General features: G+C 34.0%; 1 protein-coding gene and 1 long non-coding RNA gene across 2 annotated transcripts; one reads left to right on the forward strand and one right to left on the reverse strand.

Moving 5' to 3' along the window:
* Window positions 1–1,006: 1,006 nt before the first annotated feature.
* LOC106054024 (uncharacterized) lies at window positions 1,007–16,905 on the reverse strand. Its single transcript, XM_056036064.1, has 6 exons — window positions 16,604–16,905; window positions 7,936–8,268; window positions 5,523–5,643; window positions 5,056–5,159; window positions 3,236–3,317; window positions 1,007–1,957 (listed from the first exon to the last, which is right to left on the reverse strand). Exons 1-6 carry the CDS (start codon window positions 16,670–16,672, stop codon window positions 1,725–1,727), a joined length of 942 nt encoding a protein of 313 aa, XP_055892039.1. The 5' UTR covers window positions 16,673–16,905; the 3' UTR covers window positions 1,007–1,724.
* A 777-nt stretch (window positions 16,906–17,682) lies between these two features.
* Window positions 17,683–19,236, forward strand: LOC129927365 (uncharacterized). Its single transcript, XR_008778981.1, has 2 exons — window positions 17,683–18,003; window positions 18,995–19,236. It is a non-coding gene; the product is annotated as an uncharacterized LOC129927365 (long non-coding RNA).
* Window positions 19,237–24,900: the final 5,664 nt, after the last annotated feature.

Consider the following 24,900-nt stretch of genomic DNA (forward strand, 5'->3'; position numbering starts at 1 on the left):
TATATATATATATATATTAAAATAATGAATTTCAAGCTTTTCCTTTAAAAGCCAACAATGTTTGTATTACTTACATGACTGATGTAGAGTATTTAAAATAGAATGTGTGCAACAATGATCACTTACCGTCTTATTGCAATATGCTGTGAATTTTTTCGACTTCTGATTTAGTAACAAGGAGATATCAATAGGGTTAATAGATTCAATGCAAAACAATAAGCTCTCAACTTTTGCCTAATTCCATTAGAAAACATGCAGTGCCTGATTAAAGTGTGTGGAAGCCCCAGGCTAGGCTTTTTGTGGATGTCAATACCATCTTTTCAAAACTTTATTGAAAATGGACTTAATATGCAATGGCACAATAGTGTACTTGTTCATTTTAACACATTTTCCTTCTGTAAATCTTAAACCAGTCTGAGATTCGAAATAGGCCTACAATCTAGTCATGCATGCTAATCAGGGACTTAAAATCTGTGAAGTCTTTGGTTTTCCTGGATGATTCAGGCATCCTATTCCATGCTCCAATAGCACTAGTGAAGAAGGAGCTCTTGTTCCAGCATATGGAATAAGAAATGTGCCGTTATCTTTGTGTCTGAGTATTTTAAGTTTTTTTTAAATTCAGAAAACAACACACCATATCGATGATAACACATTCTCAAACATAACAGAAACTAACAAGTATAACGACACCACATATAACATAATTTAATTTGCGTATTATTATAATTTTTTAAAAATAAAGGCCCTCTTTAAGGGTGATGCTCTGTGTTGATGCACTGTCTGCCATTAATCCAGCCCTGGAGACATGGTCAGCAAAGTGCTACATAGTCATTGATAGGGTGGGAGCTCCCAAAGGACAAGAAAGAATAATGAAAAAAAAATGAGATTATAAGACGTCAAAAGTGTGTAGTCAAGACACACTCCCCTGTAACAACTTTTATGTTCTTTTCATCCCAACACTTCAATGACATAGCATACACGACACTAATAAGACATTTAACACTAATTCTATTATATGGAAACATTTTAATTCCCAAAATAGATCCTCAAATGATGAAATTATGATAAAAAAGAAACATTTACTTCTGAATCACTCATTGGCTCACTTACCACACAGATACAGCACTCACACAGATGCTCAGCAATTTTTTTCCCTTTTAGCGTGCATTCCATAAACAAGATAGGAAACAGTATTCATTGCGTGCATTCCATAAACAAGATAGGAAACAGTATGTCATTGCGATCCAGGATGATCCATTGAGTTGCCTACGTCCAAACAAAGTCCACTGCTGGAGCACGACGTTGCTGACCAATACACATTCACTTATTACGTCTCAGTTGTCCTTGTCTCACAAATAGAGGGACAACAATGATTTGTTCGTCCACTTCATTGAAAATAATGTTGTGATGAGACTATAGCAATTTATTGTAAAAACATTCACGCTTCTTTTGATTTGTATCCATGCGCTTAAAAAATAGTCCTAAAAATACTTTGTATAGTCCTTCATTAGCCTTAAAACATTTTTTTTTATCTAAAGATATGTCTACAAATTTTGTTACTACATGTATATAGCTGCCTAACCTTATTTCCTGTCTTCAACTGTTGTGTTTGTGTGTGTATTTGTTTAAAGCACTTCATTTCCTTTATTTTTTTCACGTCTGGGACTTCATAAATGGAAGATCCCTAAAAAGACAGATAACTCTTGCAAGAGTTTCCAGTGATCTCAATACGTTTCTATTAAGGCGCCAGAGAAGCTGCTCCACTTCCCATGCACGTAGTTTCCGTTGCCATAGAACAGGGCCACCCAGATCTCGTCGCCCTCTTTCAAGTTGAGGAGCACAGCGTTGGAGCCGGAGCCCCTGTTCTTGTAAGCCCCGGAGTATATCCTGGCCACTTCCTGTCCGTTCATCGTCAGCATCGTTTCAATCGTGCTGTTGAAGCCTGAGACAATGGTCGCTGCACAAATGTAAGGGACAAGAATGATTACAATGATTTTAAATTAACTAGATCTAGATAAACAACGATGAGAACGTCGTTGATAAGGGGAGACTACAAAAAAAAAATATAATTTCCTATTCATGTATTCTAATCCTTGCAGTGCCAAAGAGAATTAACTCATCAATAATAAACACACACAGACAAAAGTAACTCTTAAAAGTGTCGTATCGATGTGATATAAATGATTAGTTACCAGTACAGTACGAATACGAATTAATACGCCTTGAATATTTAAGAAAGGAAGAATTTATTCAGAACAGGAAAAATGTTTTAATAGTCCTATTTTTTTTTTTCAACAATTTCAGATCTGTTGATATATGAACATATTTCCCGAGGACTTCACAGTATTTGTTCTACTATAGACCTATAAATAAAAACTTTTCAATTCGGTGAAGCACATACGGTTACGAAATAAATAATGACGGCTGCGCCCTTAGAAGTCTTCGTCACTTTGTTTTGTTGTCCTTTGTGCTGTGTATAAGATATTGATGTAAGTAAAAAAAAAAGTTAATTAAAAATGTGTCTTGTGGCCAGCTGCCTTTACTTTGTTTCCCCAACAAAAGTCAGGCACCATTTGAGTTGGGTGAGCTCAGGGGCGTCTTTGAAATCCCGAAATTAAAAATTCCAGTCTTCACCGAATTCGAACCGGGAACCTCTTGGTTCGGACGCCAAGCGCTTTACCACTCACACGCCCTCTAGTCCTAACTTGCCGCAAGTAAGTACACTTGTTCTGCTTTGTTAATGTTTTGATCTTAGTGAGTTTAATGCCATTAAGAACATCACGTCCTCTATTTTAATGGCAATGTCTTTGATTCCGAAGGTTAAGGATAATTGCAGTGTTTCACATGACTACGCAAACCCAGTTGCGACCTGCATATTTTCCAGCATTTTCTGCAGGCAAAGCCGTTGACCGCCGACGGTCTATTTAACTTTTCTTTGTCTTTTGCGAAAGTCTTCAATAACATCTTTCCTTTTGGGTCTCAATAAACGCAAACAATAAACACTGGGTGCTATCATGAATGACACCTTAATTTTTATATCCCTAAGTGATCTTGATCAAACGAGAATGACATGACATTCTACAATCCAAATTAAAAAGTACAACTTAACAATCTAGGAGTTAAAGGTTTAAAATTAGTTTGATTCGTTTATTTCTGATCGCAGTTTTTGGTTTATTCTTGTACATTGAAGTATTCAAAGTTTGGTGCTTTAAACAAACCTATGTCAGTGACTTACCTGTAAATATATATACACCAGACACTGGCACTGTGAAAATCCCACTACGTGCATCATAGGCTGCTCCGTTATTAACCAGGACCTGATGGAAACCAACGGCTCGTGGAATTATTTCTTAGTGCAATAACATATTGACTTGTTGAACATCGAAAAACTAAAACAGAATTTATTCGTTGACTTGCGCATGAATAGCACAATAAAGTCAAAAGAATTAAAATGTAACAGAAGTTACTAACTGGGGCTGAAGCACACAGAGACACATGTAGGCCATATGTAGATCAGGGAAATCTATACTTACAATAGCCTATACACATAGAGAAACTCAACAAACTTTTCTATTATAATGTAGTAAGTAAGTTAAATTAATTTTGTAAAATATGGTTGTACTTTATAAAACACATAGGCCTATGCGTGTTGTCATTAAAACCAAATGTGTAAAATATTAAGCCTATTTTATAAGTAGCTTCTATTTTAAGTAGTAATTGCATTTAAATTAAACTCTGCTTTTAAGACGCTTTGCTCTGAGATATGTCATAAGGTAATGAATAAACTCAACCCTTACAGTCTCTATGTGATTATTTTAATTAAAAAAAAAATCTGACTAGATTTTATAGGCGATAACTTTAGTAAGTGTAAATCAGAAATGTGTATCTATGACAAGGGACGTAGCACTCTTATTGTATCTGTCTCTAAAAATGTTTCAGTTGTCTGCCTTTAGTTAGAGTCCCTTTGAGTCTTTGTTTCTTATCCTTTCGTCGTGTCTTAGCACTCTTAGCACCATTTAGATCTTTTATTGACATAACTTTAATATTGAACCATGGAACCTACATTTTATTGCCAACTTCTACCATTTTAGCAAGTTTAGCGTATTCAGGATTCATTTAAATTTAAAAAAAAAACTGGGAGTAGAAGTACATTTTTTTTAGGGAAAAGGAAATGACATAGTTTATTCTCCAAACATAAATTGCTTTCATTTGGGAGTGCTCATGACTATACTTTATTCTCCAAACATAAATTGCTTTCATTTGGGAGTGCTCATGACTATACTTAATTCTCCAAACATAAATTGCTTTCATTTGGGAGTGCTCATGACTATACTTTATTCTCCAAACATAAATTGCTTTCATTTGGGAGTGCTCATGACTATACTTTATTCTCCAAACATAAATTGCTTTCATTTGGGAGTGCTCATGACTATACTTTATTCTCCAAACATAAATTGCTTTCATTTGGGAGTGCTCATGACTACACCCTATGGACTTCTGTTCTTTTCATTTGTTGTTTTGATGCAATATGACTGAATATATTGTTTTTCAAAGGAGAAACCCCTTAAAGAAAATTACACAGACAAAAGTTTACAGTGACAGACATATACAGAACATTACTGAATAATGCGAACTTCTTATGTACACATTGTTTATTACTTTCTCGTCGTCTTTATGTATTTGATTAATTCGATACTTAAACTTCTGTACAATAGTAACACAAAATGTAAGCCAGGACAATGTAGGTTTCTACCAACGAACTATACAAACACGGTGTTATTGAGCTTGTTTGCCTGATTCTGATGCCACCATGAGGAAGTCTGTCGCTGTTGAGGTTATAAATACTGGAGTGAATATTGAAGTATGGGTAGATACATTGGAGACGATGTGACCGGAAGACATTTAGTGTAGTGTGAATTGTAATTTGTTTAAATTGTTAAAGATGATATTTCATTTGTGTTTCTACTCACATCTCCATTGAAGTTGAATCTGTATATACACTCTTCATCAAAGAAAACTACAAACATGTTAAGCGAGTCTCTAGCATCTACTTACATCATCAAATACTATCACTTCCGTGTCTTTTAAATAAGGAATGTTGGAGGCGGCTTGAGCAGCAAATGAGATGATGTGTTTTTGTTTTCCAATCTTGGAGTTTCCTGGGTGTAGAAATAAAATAGTAAAGTTGATTTTATGTATCATCAGGTTTATTTACCAGTCTGTCTCGTGTAGTCTGTCATTTTGTATGTCTATCAAGTTGCTTATTTCCCAGATTGTATCTGTTATTGTCATTTTCTAGGCTATTGAAATGTCACATTTCCAACTGTCAATAGCTTCTCTCATATTCTAGGCTATTGAAATGTCCCATGCCCAGCTGTCAATAGCATCTCTCATATTCTAAGATAACGGATACGTCTATTGTTAGACTGTCCAACCGAGACCCAACCAGCTAGTAGACTTCCCACTTTTGTAGTCCACTTCCTAACATTAAAAACGTATTTAAGAGACAGTCCGGTGCTCACCTTTGACCAAGCTTTGCACCACATCCACCGTGTCCCAGACTTTAGCACTCAGTCTGTTACTGTCATCTTGAAGCTCTGACAATTTTTTTTCCAACTCTTTCAACTTCTCGTCACAAGAACACTGAATTTAAAAGACAACTTTCTTGTATGCATCACAAGTCAATATAGGCATAGAGTCTGATATCAATTTGTACCTTAAAGGTGAACGCGTGAGCAAACGCGGAGTTCTGCGATTCACACAAGATAATAATTGTAATACTCATGAAATGGAAACTTTTACAAAAGTACCAAGCTCTTGGCGACAAGTTCCAGCTTTTTTTCATTATCACTACTAAACACAACCTTTTTTTATTCAATCAAAAAGTATAGAATAAGTTTATCGAAACAAATGATTCTTGTTTAGGGATCAGGTTTTACACACACCCCAATAATTCCTTACCAATATACACGTTTAATAAAGACAAATGAAATGTATTCAAATACTAGGGAACATTACGTAACGACCAGGTGGGGGGAGGAGGGGGTATAAAATTTAGTTACATTTTGTTACGTGGGGGAAGGGGTCCGAACAATTTTTACGTAACAAAACAAAAAAAAAAATATTCAAATGGAATAACAGGTACAATGGTCTCTTCTCTTGACCTTCGCGGGTCCGACTTTCTCGGAAGGGATATAACATGGGTTTAAAAAAAATATTAGTGTAAAAAATACCCTGCAAATAAAATAGGCATGGCGTCGGCACAAATGCAAAGCTGAAACCAAAGTAACGAAATGAATTCCACGTTTTTGATGGCGATGTGGTGGAATGGATCGAATGACGGATAGAATGATCGTTTTGAACATTAAGATCATGAGTTTGAAGCGCCAAAAGAAGTCGATACTTTTACCATCATTTCTATCGATATCATGACGAAAAAAAAATAATTTGGGAAAATTGTAATTAATAATAGGTGACACATAAGAATGGACGGGCTTGCCATTGAAAGAGGTTCTAACAAAGGCAAGGGAAAGAGAGAAATGGAAAAGGATGGTCGACGAATCTTGCATGGGATAGGTAAAGGTAAAATTAAAAGGTAATTAAAAATAAGTCTATTGTAAAATTCAAAGTTTCTTGTTATGTTACTCTAGGAAAGGGAGGGGGGAGGAAGTATTGACTTTTGATACGATTTGTTACAAGGGGTTAAAAAAAAGTGATTTTAGGTGTTATGTAATATCCGAATGTTCCCTTATTAAATTATGATATGCTACAAGCATGGAAGTTGAGCTGAGCTATACAAAAACATTTTAAAAGAACAAAACCTACAGAAGTTTAAATTGTTCCATTTTTGTTCCGCTTTGTGTCCCACCATAATGGATGTCACCCGAAGCGGTCAGCTCCCCTCGCAACGCCACTACCGATGTGACCGTTTACAATCATTCACTAGACGTTGACATTAAAATATAGGAAGCTTCCGTTTCTAGATCTAACTAGCCATAAGTAAGTTGACTCATTTCTTTGGCCAACAGTTTATGGAACGTTTGTTTTTTGGCCAACATTTTATGAGATGGTTTTTTGGTCAACAGTTTATGAGACGTTTTTTTTTTTTGGGGTCAACAGTTTATGAGACGGTTTTTTTGGTCAGCAGATTATGAGACGGTTTTTTTGGCCAGCAGATTATGAGACGGTTTCTTTGGCCAGCAGATTATGAGACGGTTTCTTTGGCCAGCAGATTATGAGACGGTTTCTTTGGCCAGCAGATTATGAGACGGTTTCTTTGGCCAGCAGATTATGAGACGGTTTCTTTGGCCAGCAGATTATGAGACGGTTTCTTTGGCAAGCAGATTATGAGACGGTTTCTTTGGCCAGCAGATTATGAGACAGCTTCTTTGGCCAGCAGATTATGAGACAGTTTCTTTGGCCAGCAGATTATGAGACGGTTGGGTGTTTTGTTTGACAAGTCTCGGACGTTTCATTAGAATTGAAGATGATTAAATCCTAGCCCAAACCTTTTGCAAGATAAGGGGGGGGGGGCTGCCGGCAGGGTTCCAACTCGGGACCATCGAGACGTCAGCTTAGAGCGCATACCACACGACCAGGCAGCCATCCGTGAGTGGCTGACATGTTTGAGGGTGGCTGACACTTTTATCAGCTAATCTCAGCCACTCTAAACAAAACTAAATCACAATGTCACTAACATCGACCTGGACTTAACGGCAACCAGACGCTTTGACATTCCTAAACCCAGTCTAACATTCTCTTTGGACTGTAATATTCCTGTTTGGTTTCACCTGCAAATCTTTGTTGAGCATCCCACCTTGCATATTTACATTTTAAAAAATGAAAACTGAAAACAAATAGAAGCTAAAAAAAAAAAACAAAATAGTATACATTTTTGACTATACGAGATAGGATCTGACTGGCTGACCTACTGACCTCTTCTGACATTCGATTCGTCTTATCTAGCCAGGTATCCTCCGTATCAAGCCCACGAAAGGGGCGATAATCGGATTCTTCCCACAAATTACTATTTTCAGAGATCTTCTGGTATTTAGGTTCTTGTTCCGTCCTGGAATGGCCAGCCCTAAACGTGGAGGCGCTGGAATCTGAAATGGATCGGTAGGCTTGCATATGGTCAGAGTCGTCACGAGGGGACCGTTGGTTAATGTGCTCACCGCCAGGGGCGGAGGAACTAGGTGAGCTCACATCAGACTGGGTATCGAATGAGTACTTTCCCCACCATAGCCGCTTCTTGTTGGCATCTGTAACCTTGTATAGAAAAACAAAATAATCTCAAATTTTCAGAGGCATATAATGATAAAATAAATCATTTGGTTTTATTTACTAATAACGTGATATCACCATTAGAAATATGCAATGCTTTTTTGTATAAAAAAAAGGTGCCGGTACTCAGTGATGGATTGCCTAACTTTTAACTACTAATAAAATAATTATAAACGTTAAAATGCAAGAAAAGTCATATATTTTCCCCCATTGAAAAAGGTGCGGTACGCCGTACCAATGCGTACCGTCACAAAAAAGCACTGGAAGTATGTGATTTTTACTGTCTCAATTTCTCTCCACTACCTTCTGAATACACGTCCCACCTCAATCCGGTAACGCCTTTTTATTTCGTATATTGTTTATCTGTTTCATGAAGATAAGTCCAGTAGACAATAGACATTTATTTCAACTGTTTGGACTCTGCCTTTAACATCATAATGATTTATTTCAGTATTCACTCCCAAGTGATGACGGCCTAGTAGGTGTGGCAAGCGCTTCAGGCTTGTCATGATGGTACATAGTTCAAACCCCGCCCTATCACCCTGCACAAAGTTTGAACTGAGACATATCCCCTGAAAGAACGACCGAAACGAATTTTTAAAAATGTCATTGAGAACCTATACACAGTAGCGTAGCTAGGGTGGGGGGAGAAGGGTTCTAATTTGAAAATTCCCCCGGACCCCAACCTCACGGGTGCCCCCCAAATGAGTGTCCAAAATGTGTTTTGACATTAAATATTACGCCATTATCTCATGTCATGATATTGAAAGTCAAACTGCAGGGCTCCCTAAAGAGGTCTATTCTTGTTCAGTTCCTGCTAATAGCTAAAAGAGTAAACCAAAAAAAAAAAGATCAATTTTATTTTAACAACTTCTCATTATCCTATCGAGCTGTAATTTTGTACACAAAAGTGCTGCCCAATGTTCCGTCTGTGGGACACAATTAACAACTACACTGTATTTATTACTGAGTTTCAGCAATATCCTTCTTGTATATGGTCGCTCCCATATCTTATCTTATCTTCTTATCTTATATAATACAGACGTTACTTCAAAAAAGAAGATGATTACGTCCTACGCGTCATGCATTTAGTCATGCATATTAACCAATGACTTAAATTCTGCCAAGTCACTGGTTTTCCTGGCTAGCTCAGGCAACCCATTCCATGCTCTAATAGCACTAGGGAAGAAGGAGTATTTGTACAAATTTGTCCTAGCATATGGGACGAGGAATGTGCCATTATCTTTGTGTCTTTCAGAGTATTTTATTAAATTTTGTTTTTGTATTTGAAGATTATGGTTCAGTGTTTTATGTATGATTGCTACTTTACTTTTGAGCCTTCTGTCCTGAAGGCTTTCTAAATTTAGTGATTTTACTAAAGGTGTTACTCTAGTCAAATGTGAATATTCGTTTGTTATGAATCTCACTGCTCTATTTTGTGTCTGTTCCAGTTTCTTAATGTTTTCTTGAGTTAAGGGGTCCCAAACGGAGGATGCATATTCTATTATTGGCCTAACCAAGGTTAAGTAACATTTTAGTTTTATGTTCTTATTTGATTTATAGAAATTTCTTTTAATAAATCCTAATGCTTTGTTTGATTTTTTTTGTAGTTTCATCAATATGTGGATTCCATGATAGTTTTTCATTTATTATAACACCTAGGTATTTTGCGTTTTTAGTCTGTGATACTGGTTTGCCATGAATAAGATAAGTGGAATTAATTTGTTTTAGTTTTTTTGTTACTCTTAACAACTGACATTTTTCTGGGTGGAAAGACATGCTCCAATTTGATTCCCATTTCTGTAATTCATCTAATTCTCTTTGTAAAATATCTGTGTCTTGTGTTGTTTTTATTGTTCTATATCTTATCTTATATAATACAGACGTTACTTCAAAAAAGAAGATGATTACGTCCTACGCGTCATGCATTTAGTCATGCATATTAACCAATGACTTAAATTCTGCCAAGTCACTGGTTTTCCTGGCTAGCTCAGGCAACCCATTCCATGCTCTAATAGCACTAGGGAAGAAGGAGTATTTGTACAAATTTGTCCTAGCATATGGGACGAGGAATGTGCCTTTATCTTTGTGTCTTTCAGAGTATTTTATTAAATTTTGTTTTTGTATTTGAAGATTATGGTTCAGTGTTTTATGTATGATTGCTACTTTACTTTTGAGCCTTCTGTCCTGAAGGCTTTCTAAATTTAGTGATTTTACTAAAGGTGTTACTCTAGTCAAATGTGAATATTCGTTTGTTATGAATCGCACTGCTCTATTTTGTGTCTGTTCTAGTTTCTTAATGTTTTCTTGAGTTGAGGGGTCCCAAACAGAGGATGCATATTCTATTATTGGCCTAACCAAGGTTAAATAACATTTTAGTTTTATGTTCTTATTTGATTTATAGAAATTTCTTTTAATAAATCCTAATGCTTTGTTTGATTTTTTTGTAGTTTCATCAATATGTGGATTCCATGACAGTTTTTCATTTATTATAACACCTAGGTATTTTGCGTTTTTAGTCTGTGTTACTGGTTTGCCATGAATAAGATAAGTGGAATTAATTTGTTTTAGTTTTTTTGTTACTCTTAACAACTGACATTTTTCTGGGTGGAAAGACATGCTCCAATTTGATTCCCATTTCTGTAATTCATCTAATTCTCTTTGTAAAATATCTGTGTCTTGTGTTGTTTTTATTGTTCTATATATTATGCAATCGTCTGCAAATAATCTGACTTTTGTTCCTGAAGTAATGCAATTTGGTAAATCATTTATGTAAATTAAAAATAGTAGTGGACCCAAGACTGTTCCTTGAGGTACACCTGAGTTTACTGTTATCGGTGTTGATATAGAGCCATTTATTATTACAGTTTGTTCTCTCCCTATCAGAAAGTCTTTAATCCACTGATGCAGTGGACCATTAATGCCGAAATATTTTAATTTTTTAAGCAAACTATGGTGGTGAACTTTGTCAAAAGCCTTAGAAAAATCTATTAAGATAGCATCTATTTGTTCACTATTATCTAAACCTTTTGAAAAATCATCAATTAGTCCTATTAGTTGTGTTTCACATGATCTATATTTCCTAAAGCCATGTTGGTATGGTGTGAGGACATTATGTTTGTCTAAGTGGTTTATGATGTTGCTACATATTATGTGTTCTAGGATTTTACATGTGATGCTGGTAAGTGATACTGGTCTGTAGTTTCCTGGGTCAGATTTTTCTCCTTTTTTAAATAGGGGGGTGACATTAGCTTCTTTCCAGTCCTTTGGTACTCTGCCCTGGTTAAGTGAAGCCTGAAAGAGTATTTTGAACACTGGGGCTAGCTCATTACTTAGTTCTTTGAGTAATCTAGCTGGAATACCATCAGGTCCAGAAGCTTTATTTGGTTTGGTGTTGGCTAATAGTTTTTGAATTCCATTTTCTTGTACTACTATATCTTCTATGTTGTCTACTTGGTTCAAATTCAGTAATATGTCTTTGTCTCCTGGGGCTGAGAATGCTGATGCAAAGTATTTGTTTAGAATGTTTGCTTTAGTTTCATTATCATTATGTATTATGTTATGTTCATCTTTTAATGGCGCTACGCCTGTTGTTTCCATTTTCTTAGACTTAATGTATGACCATACGTTTTTGTTGTTGTCTTTAGATATTACATTGTTTATGTATTCACTCTGCAGCTGTCTGCTTACTTTTTGGGTTAAGTGTTTAATTTTTATATACTTTTTGTAAACTCTTTCTGCATTAGTTTCTTTAAATTTTCTATATAGGTTTTCCTTCTGTTTACAAAGCTTCTTTAGTCTATTATTAAACCAGCATTTATTTATTTTGTTTGATTTGTATTTAGTTGGTATTTGATTTTCTATAATGCTTTTAAGATGGTTTTTAATGAAATTCCAGAGGTCATCGACTGGTTGGTTAATGTCTTTTTCTAATAAGAATGTTTGTTGAAAGTTTAATGCAGCTTGGTGTAGTTGTGTTAGGTTACATTTATTCCAGAGTAAGATTTTTCTTTTGGGTTTTGTATTGGCTACTGCTTTTATCTGACTGTGTATTTTTATGATCTCATGGTCTGATAGACCAGGGATAATATCATAATCAACTACTAATCCAGGTCTGTTGGTTAAGAAGAGATCTAATGTGTTGTTTAATCTAGTTGGCTTTTTAATGATTTGATCTAAACTTAGGTTGTGTAAAGTTTCTATGAAAAGCTCATTTATGTCCTTAAGGTTTTGGTGTTTATCTATGGTTAGTGTTTTCCAATTTATATCAGGTAGGTTGAAATCACCCATAATCCAAAAAACTGCATTTTTATTTGTCTCTTTAAGTGTCGTAATCTGATTACATAGTTCCTGCATGTATTCTAAACTAGAATTTGGTGGTCTATAAATGCTGCCTATTATTAGGGATGTTCTATATATTATGCAATCGTCTGCAAATAATCTGACTTTTGTTCCTGAACTAATGCAATTTGGTAAATCATTTATGTAAATTAAAAATAGTAGTGGACCCAAGACTGTACCTTGAGGTACACCTGAGTTTACTGTTATCGGTGTTGATTTAGAGCCATTTATTATTACAGTTTGTTCTCTCCCTATCAGAAAGTCTTTAATCCACTGATGCAGTGGACCATTAATGCCGAAATATTTTAATTTTTTAAGCAAACTATGGTGGTGAACTTTGTCAAAAGCCTTAGAAAAATCTAGTAAGATAGCATCTATTTGTTCACTATTATCTAAACCTTTTGAAAAATCATCAATTAGTCCTATTAGTTGTGTTTCACATGATCTATATTTCCTAAAGCCATGTTGGTATGGTGTGAGGACATTATGTTTGTCTAAGTGGTTTATGATGTTGCTACATATTATGTGTTCTAGGATTTTACATGTGATGCTGGTAAGTGATACTGGTCTGTAGTTCCCTGGGTCAGATTTTTCTCCTTTTTTAAATAGGGGGGTGACATTAGCTTCTTTCCAGTCCTTTGGTACTCTACCCTGGTTAAGTGAAGCCTGAAAGAGTATTTTGAACACTGGGGCTAGCTCATTACTTAGTTCTTTGAGTAATCTAGCTGGAATACCATCAGGTCCAGAAGCTTTATTTGGTTTGGTGTTGGCTAATAGTTTTTGAATTCCATTTTCTTGTACTACTATATCTTCTATGTTGTCTACTTGGTTCAAATTCAGTAATATGTCTTTGTCTCCTGGGGCTTAGAATGCTGATGCAAAGTATTTGTTTAGAATGTTTGCTTTAGTTTCATTATCATTATGTATTATGTTATGTTCATCTTTTAATGGCGCTACGCCTGTTGTTTCCATTTTCTTAGACTTAATGTATGACCATAGGTTTTTGTTGTTATCTTTAGATATTACATTGTTTATGTATTCACTCTGCAGCTGTCTGCTTACTTTTTGGGTTAAGTGTTTAATTTTTATATACTTTTTGTAAACTCTTTCTGCATTAGTTTCTTTAAATTTTCTATAGAGGTTTTCCTTCTGTTTACAAAGCTTCTTTAGTCTATTATTAAACCAGCATTTATTTATTTTGTTTGATGTGTATTTAGTTGGTATATGATTTCCTATTATGCTTTTAAGATGGTTTTTAATGAAATTCCAGAGGTCATCGACTGGTTGGTTAATGTCTTTTTCTAATAAGAATGTTTGTTGAAAGTTTAATGCAGCTTGGTGTAGTTGTGTTAGGTTACATTTATTCCAGAGTAAGATTTTTCTTTTGGGTTTTGTATTGGCTACTGCTTTTATCTGACTGTGTATTTTTATGATCTCATGGTCTGATAGACCAGGGATAATTTCATAATCAACTACTAATCCAGGTCTGTTGGTTAAGAAGAGATCTAATGTGTTGTTTAATCTAGTTGGCTTTTTAATGATTTGATCTAAACTTAGGTTGTGTAAAGTTTCTATGAAAAGCTCATTTATGTCCTTAAGGTTTTGGTGTTTATCTATGGTTAGTGTTTTCCAATTTATATCAGGTAGGTTGAAATCACCCATAATCCAAAAAACTGCATTTTTATTTGTCTCTTTAAGTGTAGTAATCTGATTACATAGTTCCTGCATGTATTCTAAACTAGAATTTGGTGGTCTGTAAATGCTGCCTATTATTAGGGATGTTGAGGTGGTATTAATTTTACAAAATGTTGATTCTACATTTTTTGAGTTAGGTAAGGTAATTTCTTCTGCTATAAGAGTGTTTTTTATTGCTAAAAGAACTCCTCCATGATTATCAGTCCTATCTTTTCTAAAAATTTCATAATTACTACTGAAAATTTCTGCATTATAAATTTCAGGATGCAGCCAAGTTTCTGTTCCTGCAATTATGTCTGGTTTCTCATATTCTAATAAAATTTCTAAGTCTGCTGTTTTGTTCCTAATGCTTTGAAAATTTATAACTAAGGTACGATGGTAAAACAATCTTTCTTTAATTAATCTGTATCTAAATTATAAGTTAGCCTCTCATCATCTATCTAAATTAATTAAAATTTATACAAAACTAGACATATGTTACCCGCGAGCCGCGGGTCTTTATTTGCGCATTACTTTCGATATAGTCACTGAGAGTGTTTTGTAAACAATTAAACGAAATAATAATGTAATAAGTAAAGCGAATGTGTCAATGTAAAAATAGTGTGAATGAAGCTATTAAAATAATTAAATCAAAATAGCTAATAGGAGTAATAGGCTTGAATCCATTTTTTTTTTTCAAATTAAAACATTTGCTTGTAGGCCTACATATATTTGATTAAAATTTGAGATGAATAGACTAAATTTTGTATGTTCATGTGTATAAAGTATAAAGTAGATCTTGAGGTAGACGTAGATCTAAATCTACACTAATCTAGAGTTCTGTGCTGCGCATGCGTGAACTTTTTTTCATGAATGAATATAGGCCTATCTCAACACGGCTACGCAGCTTTAGCGAACAGCGAACGAATGTATTAAAAATGCTTTAGAAAAACAAATTTGAATGTTAATTTGATTAAAATATGAAATGAATGGACAATAATTAGTATGTTTATGTGTTAAAGCATAAAACTATCTTTGCGAAAAGAAGTTTTATCATCTTAGAGTTCAGTAAGAGTTTTAGGCCTAGGAATAGACTCAGACCTCAGAAGAGAGATGTGTTAATGTGTAACCAATGAGTAATGTCTAATGAAAGAATGTTCGCCAGGAAATCTGTAGATATCAGGAACTAATTTATGTAAAAAATGCTTTTGAATAATCTAGTGGATTGGATTTATATGTATGTTAAACTTAGCTAATGATCCTTTCACGTTATTTCTCTTTCGCTACGAAAATAAAATTAGGTTTGCGAAAATGGGTTTACCCGAAGTCGATACATTCTTATCTATTAAAAACGAAAAGAGCGATAGCTTTGTTAAATGAATGGAATTATAAAGTGAACAATTAAACGAAATAATTTTTAGTACGCGATTCATGAATGAATATAGATCTAGGCCTATCTCAACTCGGCTTCGCAGCTTTCGTAGGTGAATGTAGCTTTAGAAAACCAAATTTGAATGTTTATTTGATCAAAATATGAAATGAATGGACTTTAATTAATATGTTTATGTGTTAAAGTATAAAACTATCTGTGCGAAGAGAAGTTTTATCATCTTAGAGTTGAATTAGAGTTTTAGATCTAGGGATGGGATTATAAAGTAAACAATTAAACGAATTAATATTTAGTACGCGATTCATTACGGAATTGTCTAATGAAAGAATGTTCGCCAGGAAATCTGTAGTCACAGATATCAGGAACTAATTTATGTAAAAAATGCTTTTGAAACACAAAATTGAAGATTAATTTTATTATATAATGAAATCAATGGATCTTCTTTTGTATTTTCATGTGTCAAAAAAAAAATTTGTGCGCAAAGTGTATTTCGTAAAATTAGACCTAGGTCTAAATCCTTTCGATCTTTTCTCATGTCAACATTGTTAACCATGGCCTAGATCCATAAAATACCATAGCTGTAATAGAGTCGGACTTTATTTTTTTTTTAGGGTCTTAAGTTTGTTTTAGGGCTACAATACATACACTACGGTCTAAGTTAGTACCCAAGGAACATTCCTGCCTAGTTTTATCAAGATTGGTCAAGCGGTTTTGATGTCTATAAGTAACATACATACATACACCTCACATTCTACTTTATAATATAGATGATGAGAAATAAAAAATGAAATTTACTAAATCATTTGATTTTTTTTAAATATTACTTTTGTTTTTTAATAGAGTTTATCATCCGATAATCAGTTGTTTGATATCTGTGCGTCTGTGGCACTGACATATAAAAAATGTAGTGCTTACCTGAGACAGCAGTGACACTTCGGAAATAAAAACTGACAACACAAAAAGAGCATGCAAGCGACACGCCATCAAGTTCTCGCAGACGATAAGTCTAAAATGCCAAGATATCGATACAACAATACCAATTCAAACGGCTTTCGATATCAATTTTACAAGCCAACGTGTAACATGACCAGAAATAATAAACCCCTAATAGTAGGCCCTAATATTCTTTTCTTTCTGTGGACCGTTCACAAAGGTAAGATTGAAACAGCGAATGTCTGCACGCAGGTAGGACTACTATACTTTTAACACTACCACATGTAGTGACTCTATATAGTTGAAAACATTGTTGTGTTACTTTGGTCTTAATGTACTCGAATAACTAACAACAGCTCGATTCCTAGAACAAAAACAATATAATCGATTCCTTATTATTTGTAAAGATTGATGAACCAAACGATCGAATTGAGTCCCATTTACTAATCATCATATGTAAACAATTGTTTGGGACATAGAGAATTTAAAATAACATTGCATCTAATCATTACCTGATGATGAGACTATTATTTTAAGAAATGCTTTTAAAAAACAACGTCAAACGTTTTTAAACTATATAGATCTCAAACTTCATGTCAGGAGAAATGTAATGTTATTTCTTGAATTCTTTAAAAAATTTCTTGCCAAGTAATGAAGAATATTGATACAGTTGTGTTTATTGTCATTTATCCTTGCCAGAAGTTTAATAGAAAGGAATGGAGAAACTAAAATTAATGTAGACTTAAACATAATTTTTTTTCCCTAACCTTGTTCCGTTTAAACCGATACTTTCGATCCTTGTTTTAGAATCGAGCCTATCACTACTTTCAAACGAATATAAAAAAAAATACAAGTTAGATCGTTTTGACAATATTTGACTTTCGATACATAGACTTATATGTTTTGTTGTTGTTTGTGCAAGTGTCAACATGGTGCGGTGAGAGGCTACCAGCCAGAGAAGGATCATAAGCTTCTTTACCGCGGGACTGCAGCTCAGCCTGGACAATGTAAACAGACTGACCAAGCAACCGCATTGAGGAAGGGACAGATAGATGTTAAAGACCAACTGAAGAGGTTTTTATCGAAATTGAGATAACTATTGATTATGATAGTAGATGGTATCAAATATAGATCCTAAAAATTTGAGTTAAAAGAAATACATATTTATACTAGAAAAAGTCATTTGAAAGTGTAAAAAAATTAACGAGATTTGAAATGGCTCTGTCATGGCCGAAAGCGGAAGTGACGTTATAGTATGGAAATCACGGAATAATGTCGAGCTCAAGACACTAGATTTAGCTAGACCGCCTAGAGGATTCTAGATCTTGTTTTTTGTTATTAAGACCAACTTAACGTAGACAATTTAGTCTTATTACTAGATTGTAACTAGATATGGATTTAGATATCTAATAATAGATTTTTAGCTAGATATATTTTTTTTACTAGTCTAGACAATCTAGATCTAAATTATTCTAAATCTAGTCGTAGATCTAAATCTAATTTAGTATAAATAAATTACTATAAAAATAAATACAAAAAAACAATAATATAGCCTAATATAGGAATATAAAAATATAGTCTTATGACTTATATAGTGACTAGCCTAGGCTATAGGGCTAGGTCACTTCACTAGTGGTCTGTAATATTAATATATATAAATTCTATGTCCTGGGGAAGGTTCTGTCTAAATCTTTAGTTGGTCTATAAAAAAAAGTATTAAAAGTCTATTCTTGTTTTGTAGTAGGGCCTACTACAAGATTTAGAAGACTATTATCACTTATAGTCACTATAGTGTCTATAGTAACAATAGTTTTTAGAAAGCATATAATTTTTACATAACATTTAAGGAAGGTATAGATCTAGATTTATAAATTAATAAAATCTAGACTTACTAAACTCTTTCATCATTAGACTCCAAGAATTATAAGAATTAAGATAGATCTACTATAGACCTTTATAGTATATAATCTAGTTATATTCTAGTAAAGTAGCACTAGATTCCTCTAGGCTGATATTAATGTTCATATTATTTATTATTATTATAGCTTTTATATAGCGCTACTTTCATGCTTATAACATGCTCAGAGCGCTTTGGTCCAATCTCATTTGTGGACCGGTGGGGGGGGGGGGGGGGGGGGTATCTAGGAGTTGCTTTTCCGTGCTGCCTTTAGGCACTCAGTAAACGCAACTCCGCCCGAGTCCGGTGTCGAACCTCGAGCCCCCTTCTAGGTAGCCAAGTTCAAGCGCACTTAGCCTCTCGACCACGCTTCCCACCAATATTCATTTAATATTACTTAATTTTTCATTTATGTATCTATTATGTATCTATTACTAAATATATATATAAATATATTTTATTTTATTTTATTGTAGAAACCTGACATTGACTAAAAGATGATCTGACGCATCCAACAGTGGATGGCTGCCTGATGTGTGTTATGCCAGCTGGACTGTTATTTTATAAGACTGTTGAGCATCTTTTACTTACGAATCTAAAAGCTGATGCTATGACACTCAATGGCTTAGAAGAAATCCTGTCAGTTTTATATGGTTATGACAATAATCTTTAATAAATAAGTCTTATACAAGGACAATAAAGATTATTATTATTATTATCATATTTTCAGTTGGTTTGTTTTAAGCTAACGTTGTCTTTAATTTTTAGAATTAACAAATTTGTTACATTTTCTTTATAAATACTCAAAAGTGAAAAAATATTCTTTTGGATAAATTTCAACTTTGTGGGACATGCCCTTTATATTTAATGCAAACATAAAGTTATAAGGCATTATAAATCTTTGATTCCAAAGATTAAGGATGAATGCAGCATTTCTCTTGATCACACAAACCCAGTTGCAACTTGTATATTTTGTCATATCTAATTCATTATACAGACAAACCAGTGGTTTCTATGGCATATAGGAAAACAGATTGCATTTGAAAGAAACAGCTGAAAAGCTCTGACGAGCTTGCTAAAGACAGACGCAGACGACGAAAAAAAATTAAATTATTATAAATGCGGAATGCATAGTTTGTTTATATTTATAAATTAGTTAATGAAATGTAAATATTTCCAGTAAGACACTGTTTACAAAGATATTTTAAAGAAAATTTAGCACCCAAAAGTTATTTAGCCAGATAAATAATTTAATTTTAGAACTTGAAATATTTAATAGCTTGAACCTAACTGATCAAATATATTACCTCAGCTGTTTCTGCTCTTATTATCTTATTGAAATTAAAGTATTCTGATAATATTCTAATAGTCATAATGTTTTTTGTTTGGACAATAAAGATTATTATTATTATTATTATTACTTTGAAAATATGTTAATATAAGAAAAAGTAAAAGTGAACTATTAGTTAGCAATTCTGCTTTATAACAGAATTAGGAAAAACAAATTGAGCTCTTCATTGCTATCAGCTTTTCATTGAGCTAACTGCTTCCAATATGGGGATTACTCTTAAATTTTTAAATCATATAAGTTAAGGAAGCTGAATTTGTACTTAGTGTGTAAGTAACTATCAAGCTTTGACTTGTTTCTCCCCCACCCCATCTCTACACACAATTACACATTATCATTCCAAGGGCATTTGAATAAGTGAATTCCATTAGTCAAGGAGCTGTTTCTGCAACCATAGTTTCTAGCATATAGATCTACTTTGTCACATGTAAATTATGAGTGAGTCTGGTGTGAATGTACACTTTGGTTTCTTATAGTTATAATGTTTTTTGTTTGGTGTAATGCACAAATTGTAAGACAAATTTCCTTACGGATAATAAAGATTATTATTATTATTATTATTATTTTACTATCATCGTTATCAGAACGAAAAATACCGGTAATTGAAAGAATTGGTGATAAAAAAAAATTGCAGGTGTACTGCACGATATAGTGGACAGAAACACTGTGTTGTGGTCAAATACTGGGTACGCATGAATGGATCTAAGTTAAACCGGCTTGCTAATTGTGATTAGCTTACACTCATAGTCATACAAAACCACACGTGGACTTTAACAAGAGATATAGTAGACTGATCAACGTTGTACGGTGGACTAAAACTCGATACTAGTACGCTTGATTGGATCTAGGCTAATCCGGCGAACATTAATTCGCTTACCTCTAAATTTAGTAGCGTGACCTAGTTTCCATACTATGACGTCACGGACCCGTGTAGTGAGGGAGAAAGACATCTCGAATGGCTACGAGACTAAGACTTTTTAGTGTCCCTAAAACCCACATTAAAACGCTAATATCTCATTAACGGCTGAAAAGTTATAGAAAATATTTTGCATACACGTTTTTTTAAGCATTATATTACAGAAAACAAGTCTTAAAACGGTTTCTGTGATTGACCCCAAAACCTCTTCAGTTGGTCTTTAAACAAACGAGAAGAATTATCTCCCATGGCGAATGCTCTCACTGTCCATTTTCACAGACAGTTTCCGCCTTGTCACGTACTGGACGCCCGACAGCCTAACCCCCCCAGACTTTATTTAGTGCAGTACAAATCTGATTAACACAGGACACGGGGGGGGGGGAGTTCTGTGGTGAAGGTAAATAGTTGACAAAGTTACACTAACGATTGGGACATTTAGCCTTCATACACAACAAACTGGTTGGCTGAAAAAAAAAAGCATTATTAATAAGTGTAGCTAAGTGGCAAACATTACTAATTAATATAAACTTATTGATAGTACTAATTCTCAGGACGGTATAGTCGAGTGGTTAAACTCGAGTGTTGAAATACTTTTGGAGGCAACAGGTTTTACTCAAAAAAGTCTCGAAGTTCCGAGTTCTTAAGTTCCAAATTACCTCATTCAAAATATCACTGGATTTATAAACTATCACTATTAATAAAACCAAATTGATATTTTATTATATTTAGAGCACACAAAACCAAAATAAATAGTGTGTAAGTAAAAAAGTAAAGTTCCCCTTTCAGACCTTGTGGTCTATAGGGCAGATGATGTTAAGATCATCTGTTTCTGTAGTCTAGGGTGTCATGTGGCCAGTACAACGACCAGCCGCCTTTACTTTTCCACAACTAATGTCAGGCACACAGTATGAACATCATATACAAAATCTTGTGTGAGGAACGGGAATAATTATATCAGTTTAAACTAGCTTTAAATTGAACACCATCTTTTATTTTGCTCTTAGTAAATACAAGAGTTGGAGAAGTTGAGCTTAAATTTGAGTGTACTGAAAATATGAATTAACAATCAAGGTTGGTGATTAAATACAAAAGAAAATAATAATGATAATAATGATAATAATGATCTTTATTATCCATATGGAAATTTGTCTTACAATTGTGCATTATACCAAACAAAACATGATAACTATAGAAAACCAAAATATACATTCACACCAGACTCACTCATAATTTACATGGGAAATGTTTAGTCAGATAGTCAAATTATATTTAATGATTTCATTACCAGGGGAACAAAAGAGTTTTTGTTTCTGTTTGTCTTTGCTATCGGTGTCTTGTATCTCTTTTATGATGGTAAAATTACAAAATCCTGACCCAGAGAGGGGATTTTTTTTTATTTCTAAGATCTTTTTAGCTTTCTTATGAATGTTTTTATCAAACAGCTGCCAAATAAGGTTTTGTTAGCCAATGACCTTACCAGCAGCATTTAGGTTATTAGTAACTGAAGACTGACAGTGATCCAGTAGCATGCTTCTCACTGGCGCACTTAACAAAACAGAGTCTACAAAACAAAAACATGTTTCCTGAAATAGCCTGTTGCTGTACGTGTTATATGAACTTTGAACCTCTGGGATAAACCTGTTTCTTTTTCTTCTTGATCCTGTCCAGCTCCTTGTAATTTCCTGCCTAGCACTCTTAGTGTCTGACATGCTGGAAGATTCTTTAACGCTTCAAATAATTGTCTACATGTACTTTAAACTGCACCGCACGGGGCTGCCATAGTAACAGACATCCACATTATCCAATGACAAAACGTTTCTATGAAAGTTTCAAAGTTCTTTATTTTTTATGTACAATACAACAATATCTTCTTTTGTTGACAGGCTTCTTTTTGTTTTGTTTTTAAAAAGGGACGCTTATTTATTTTTATTTTTTTCAACAACCTTCAAGGCTCACATGTTACTTAAAAGTAAAGGCTATTTTTGGAAAATGTTTTTTTTTAAGAAAAAAATGTGTAGAGAGAAAGAACCAATGAAACAGTTTGTTATCCGAAGCACATTTTATTTGTTAGCAATTTAACATTGAGAAACTTCTCAGCTCCAAACATTTGTGACGTAAATACATTGGCAGTGTTGACGTCATTTCAACATGGATTATGAGGGCTCAATATTTAAGAAGAGCTTCCCAGCCAGAATGTCAAAAAACTAATGGAGTTTAAATCAGTTGGTATTTACGAAACAAATACGTTGGTCATATGTCATGTGGTCCCCGCCACTTAGTCACATTTCAACAAGATTGCCCCGTGAGCAAATTGATCTGGGAGTAGGAGCGCCAAAATGATTTAAAAAAAAAAGAAAATTATGCCACTAAACGCCATTTCTTAACTACCAATAGTTTGTATTTTCAATCTAGTATACAATGATTGACAAATGTTTTGGTACCATGAGTAGGCCTATATATTTGTACTTACTAATTATAAAAATACGAAAGCTAACTATGTATAATGTCTTCTAATTCACATTTATGCTGTATTACACACTTACATTTATTTTTTTTTACAATTGAGGAATTACATCTGGAGTTAGCGAATTCTGAAACTAATTTACTAATTTTACTATTGTCTTTTACAACATAACAATCAGGGACGGTTTTAGGTAACTGGAGGCCCTAGAAAAGGGTGAATTAAGTAGCCCCAAATGAAATAGAACAAGGTTACAAAGACAGATTGTGTGGAAACACAAACTCAAAATCGGCCCCCCCCCAAGTGGTCCACCCAGGCAGGAAAAAAGGCAGGTTTCAATATTTTCAGAAGAATATTGGTATTAAATTCTATCAGAAGTGGTCCACACAGGCAGGTAAAAAGGCAGGTATCAATATTTTCAGAAAGAATATCATGATGAAAATCTATCAAAAGCAAATTATAGAGAAGAATGGAGAAAGAAGGTTGACAGATTCTGTAATGTTCTGTAAACTTCTTAAACATATTCGTACAGATGTCATAAACAGATTTTCAGCAAAATCCAAGCTTCGATAGCACGAATGTGCTTCGTGGTCGATAGATAATCAACAGGCTAGCAGACATTGAGACACAATAGTTCTGCTATGTTTGAGATTTGATCCTGTGCGAGGCCCCCACCAATTGAGTTATATATATATAAATAACTGTTGACGCACCTAATATCAGTAGGTGTCAGCTGGTCGCAAGAAATGCACCGGCAGGCTGCAAGTGGCCCGCCCAGTAATTTGCCCTCTCCTGGTCTAACTCTAAACCATAGTAGGAGATTTACGGAAGTGACATGTTGACATTCCATTTCTTTTAATTAATTAATTAATATTTCCAATCGCAAAAATCTATTAATGTTAGCCTAGATCTATTTTCTTCTTATCTTATATAATACAGACGTTACTTCAAAAAAGAAGATGATTACGTCCTACGCGTCATGCATTTAGTCATGCATATTAACCAATGACTTAAATTCTGCCAAGTCACTAACTCAGGCAACCCATTCCATGCTCTAATAGCACTAGGGATTTAAATTGACTAAATGATTGATTTAAAAATAATTGATACAATCTCACCCAACAATTTTTTTGTTTAAAGTATTTTTTTAAATTTTATTCTTTGTTGATCTCAAATCAGAGATTATTATTTTTTTTTTTTGAAGAACTGAGAGTTGGTACAAACTCATATAGATGTCCCTTTATTTGTGACGAACAATAACCATTTATAATATAAAATATGAAGTTCATGTGGAACTGTTAGCCAGTATAGGCCTACATTGTCATACATACATATCCCATACGTTGCTTTGCCACAGACATTGAATTTTCAAATGATCCTAAGCTTGAAGACTTTTTACTGGTGTGCACTGATGGGGAATTTAGGATTTTGTATATTATCTGGGTGTTTTTTTTTTTATTTCTCATGATGAATAAAGTTTTTTTTTTAAATGGAGTAGAGCCAAGGCAGTGCTGATATGCCATACATCATAATTAAGAATCACTCCCTACAATCCTCTTGAAACAAACCACAATGTATGAATTCTTAGGGGAAAATATATTTCATGAAGAAAAGAACATTGTTGGCAACTTTATAGACCTCTGTATTCTGTTAAAAT

This window comes from Biomphalaria glabrata, chromosome 7 (assembly GCF_947242115.1).
Source record: "Biomphalaria glabrata chromosome 7, xgBioGlab47.1, whole genome shotgun sequence".
NCBI classification, from domain to species: Eukaryota; Metazoa; Mollusca; class Gastropoda; family Planorbidae; genus Biomphalaria; species Biomphalaria glabrata.

Coding starts and splice junctions, on each gene's coding strand:
- LOC106054024 (XM_056036064.1), bottom strand. CDS start 16,672: ATGGCGTGTCGCTTGCATGCTCTTTTTGTGTTGTCAGTTTTTATTTCC. Junction 5,160..5,522: donor GGTGCAAAGCTTGGTCAAAG/GTGAGCACCGGA, acceptor TTCTACACCCAG/GAAACTCCAAGATTGGAAAA. Junction 3,318..5,055: donor AAGTGATAGTATTTGATGAT/GTAAGTAGATGC, acceptor GGTTTCCATCAG/GTCCTGGTTAATAACGGAGC.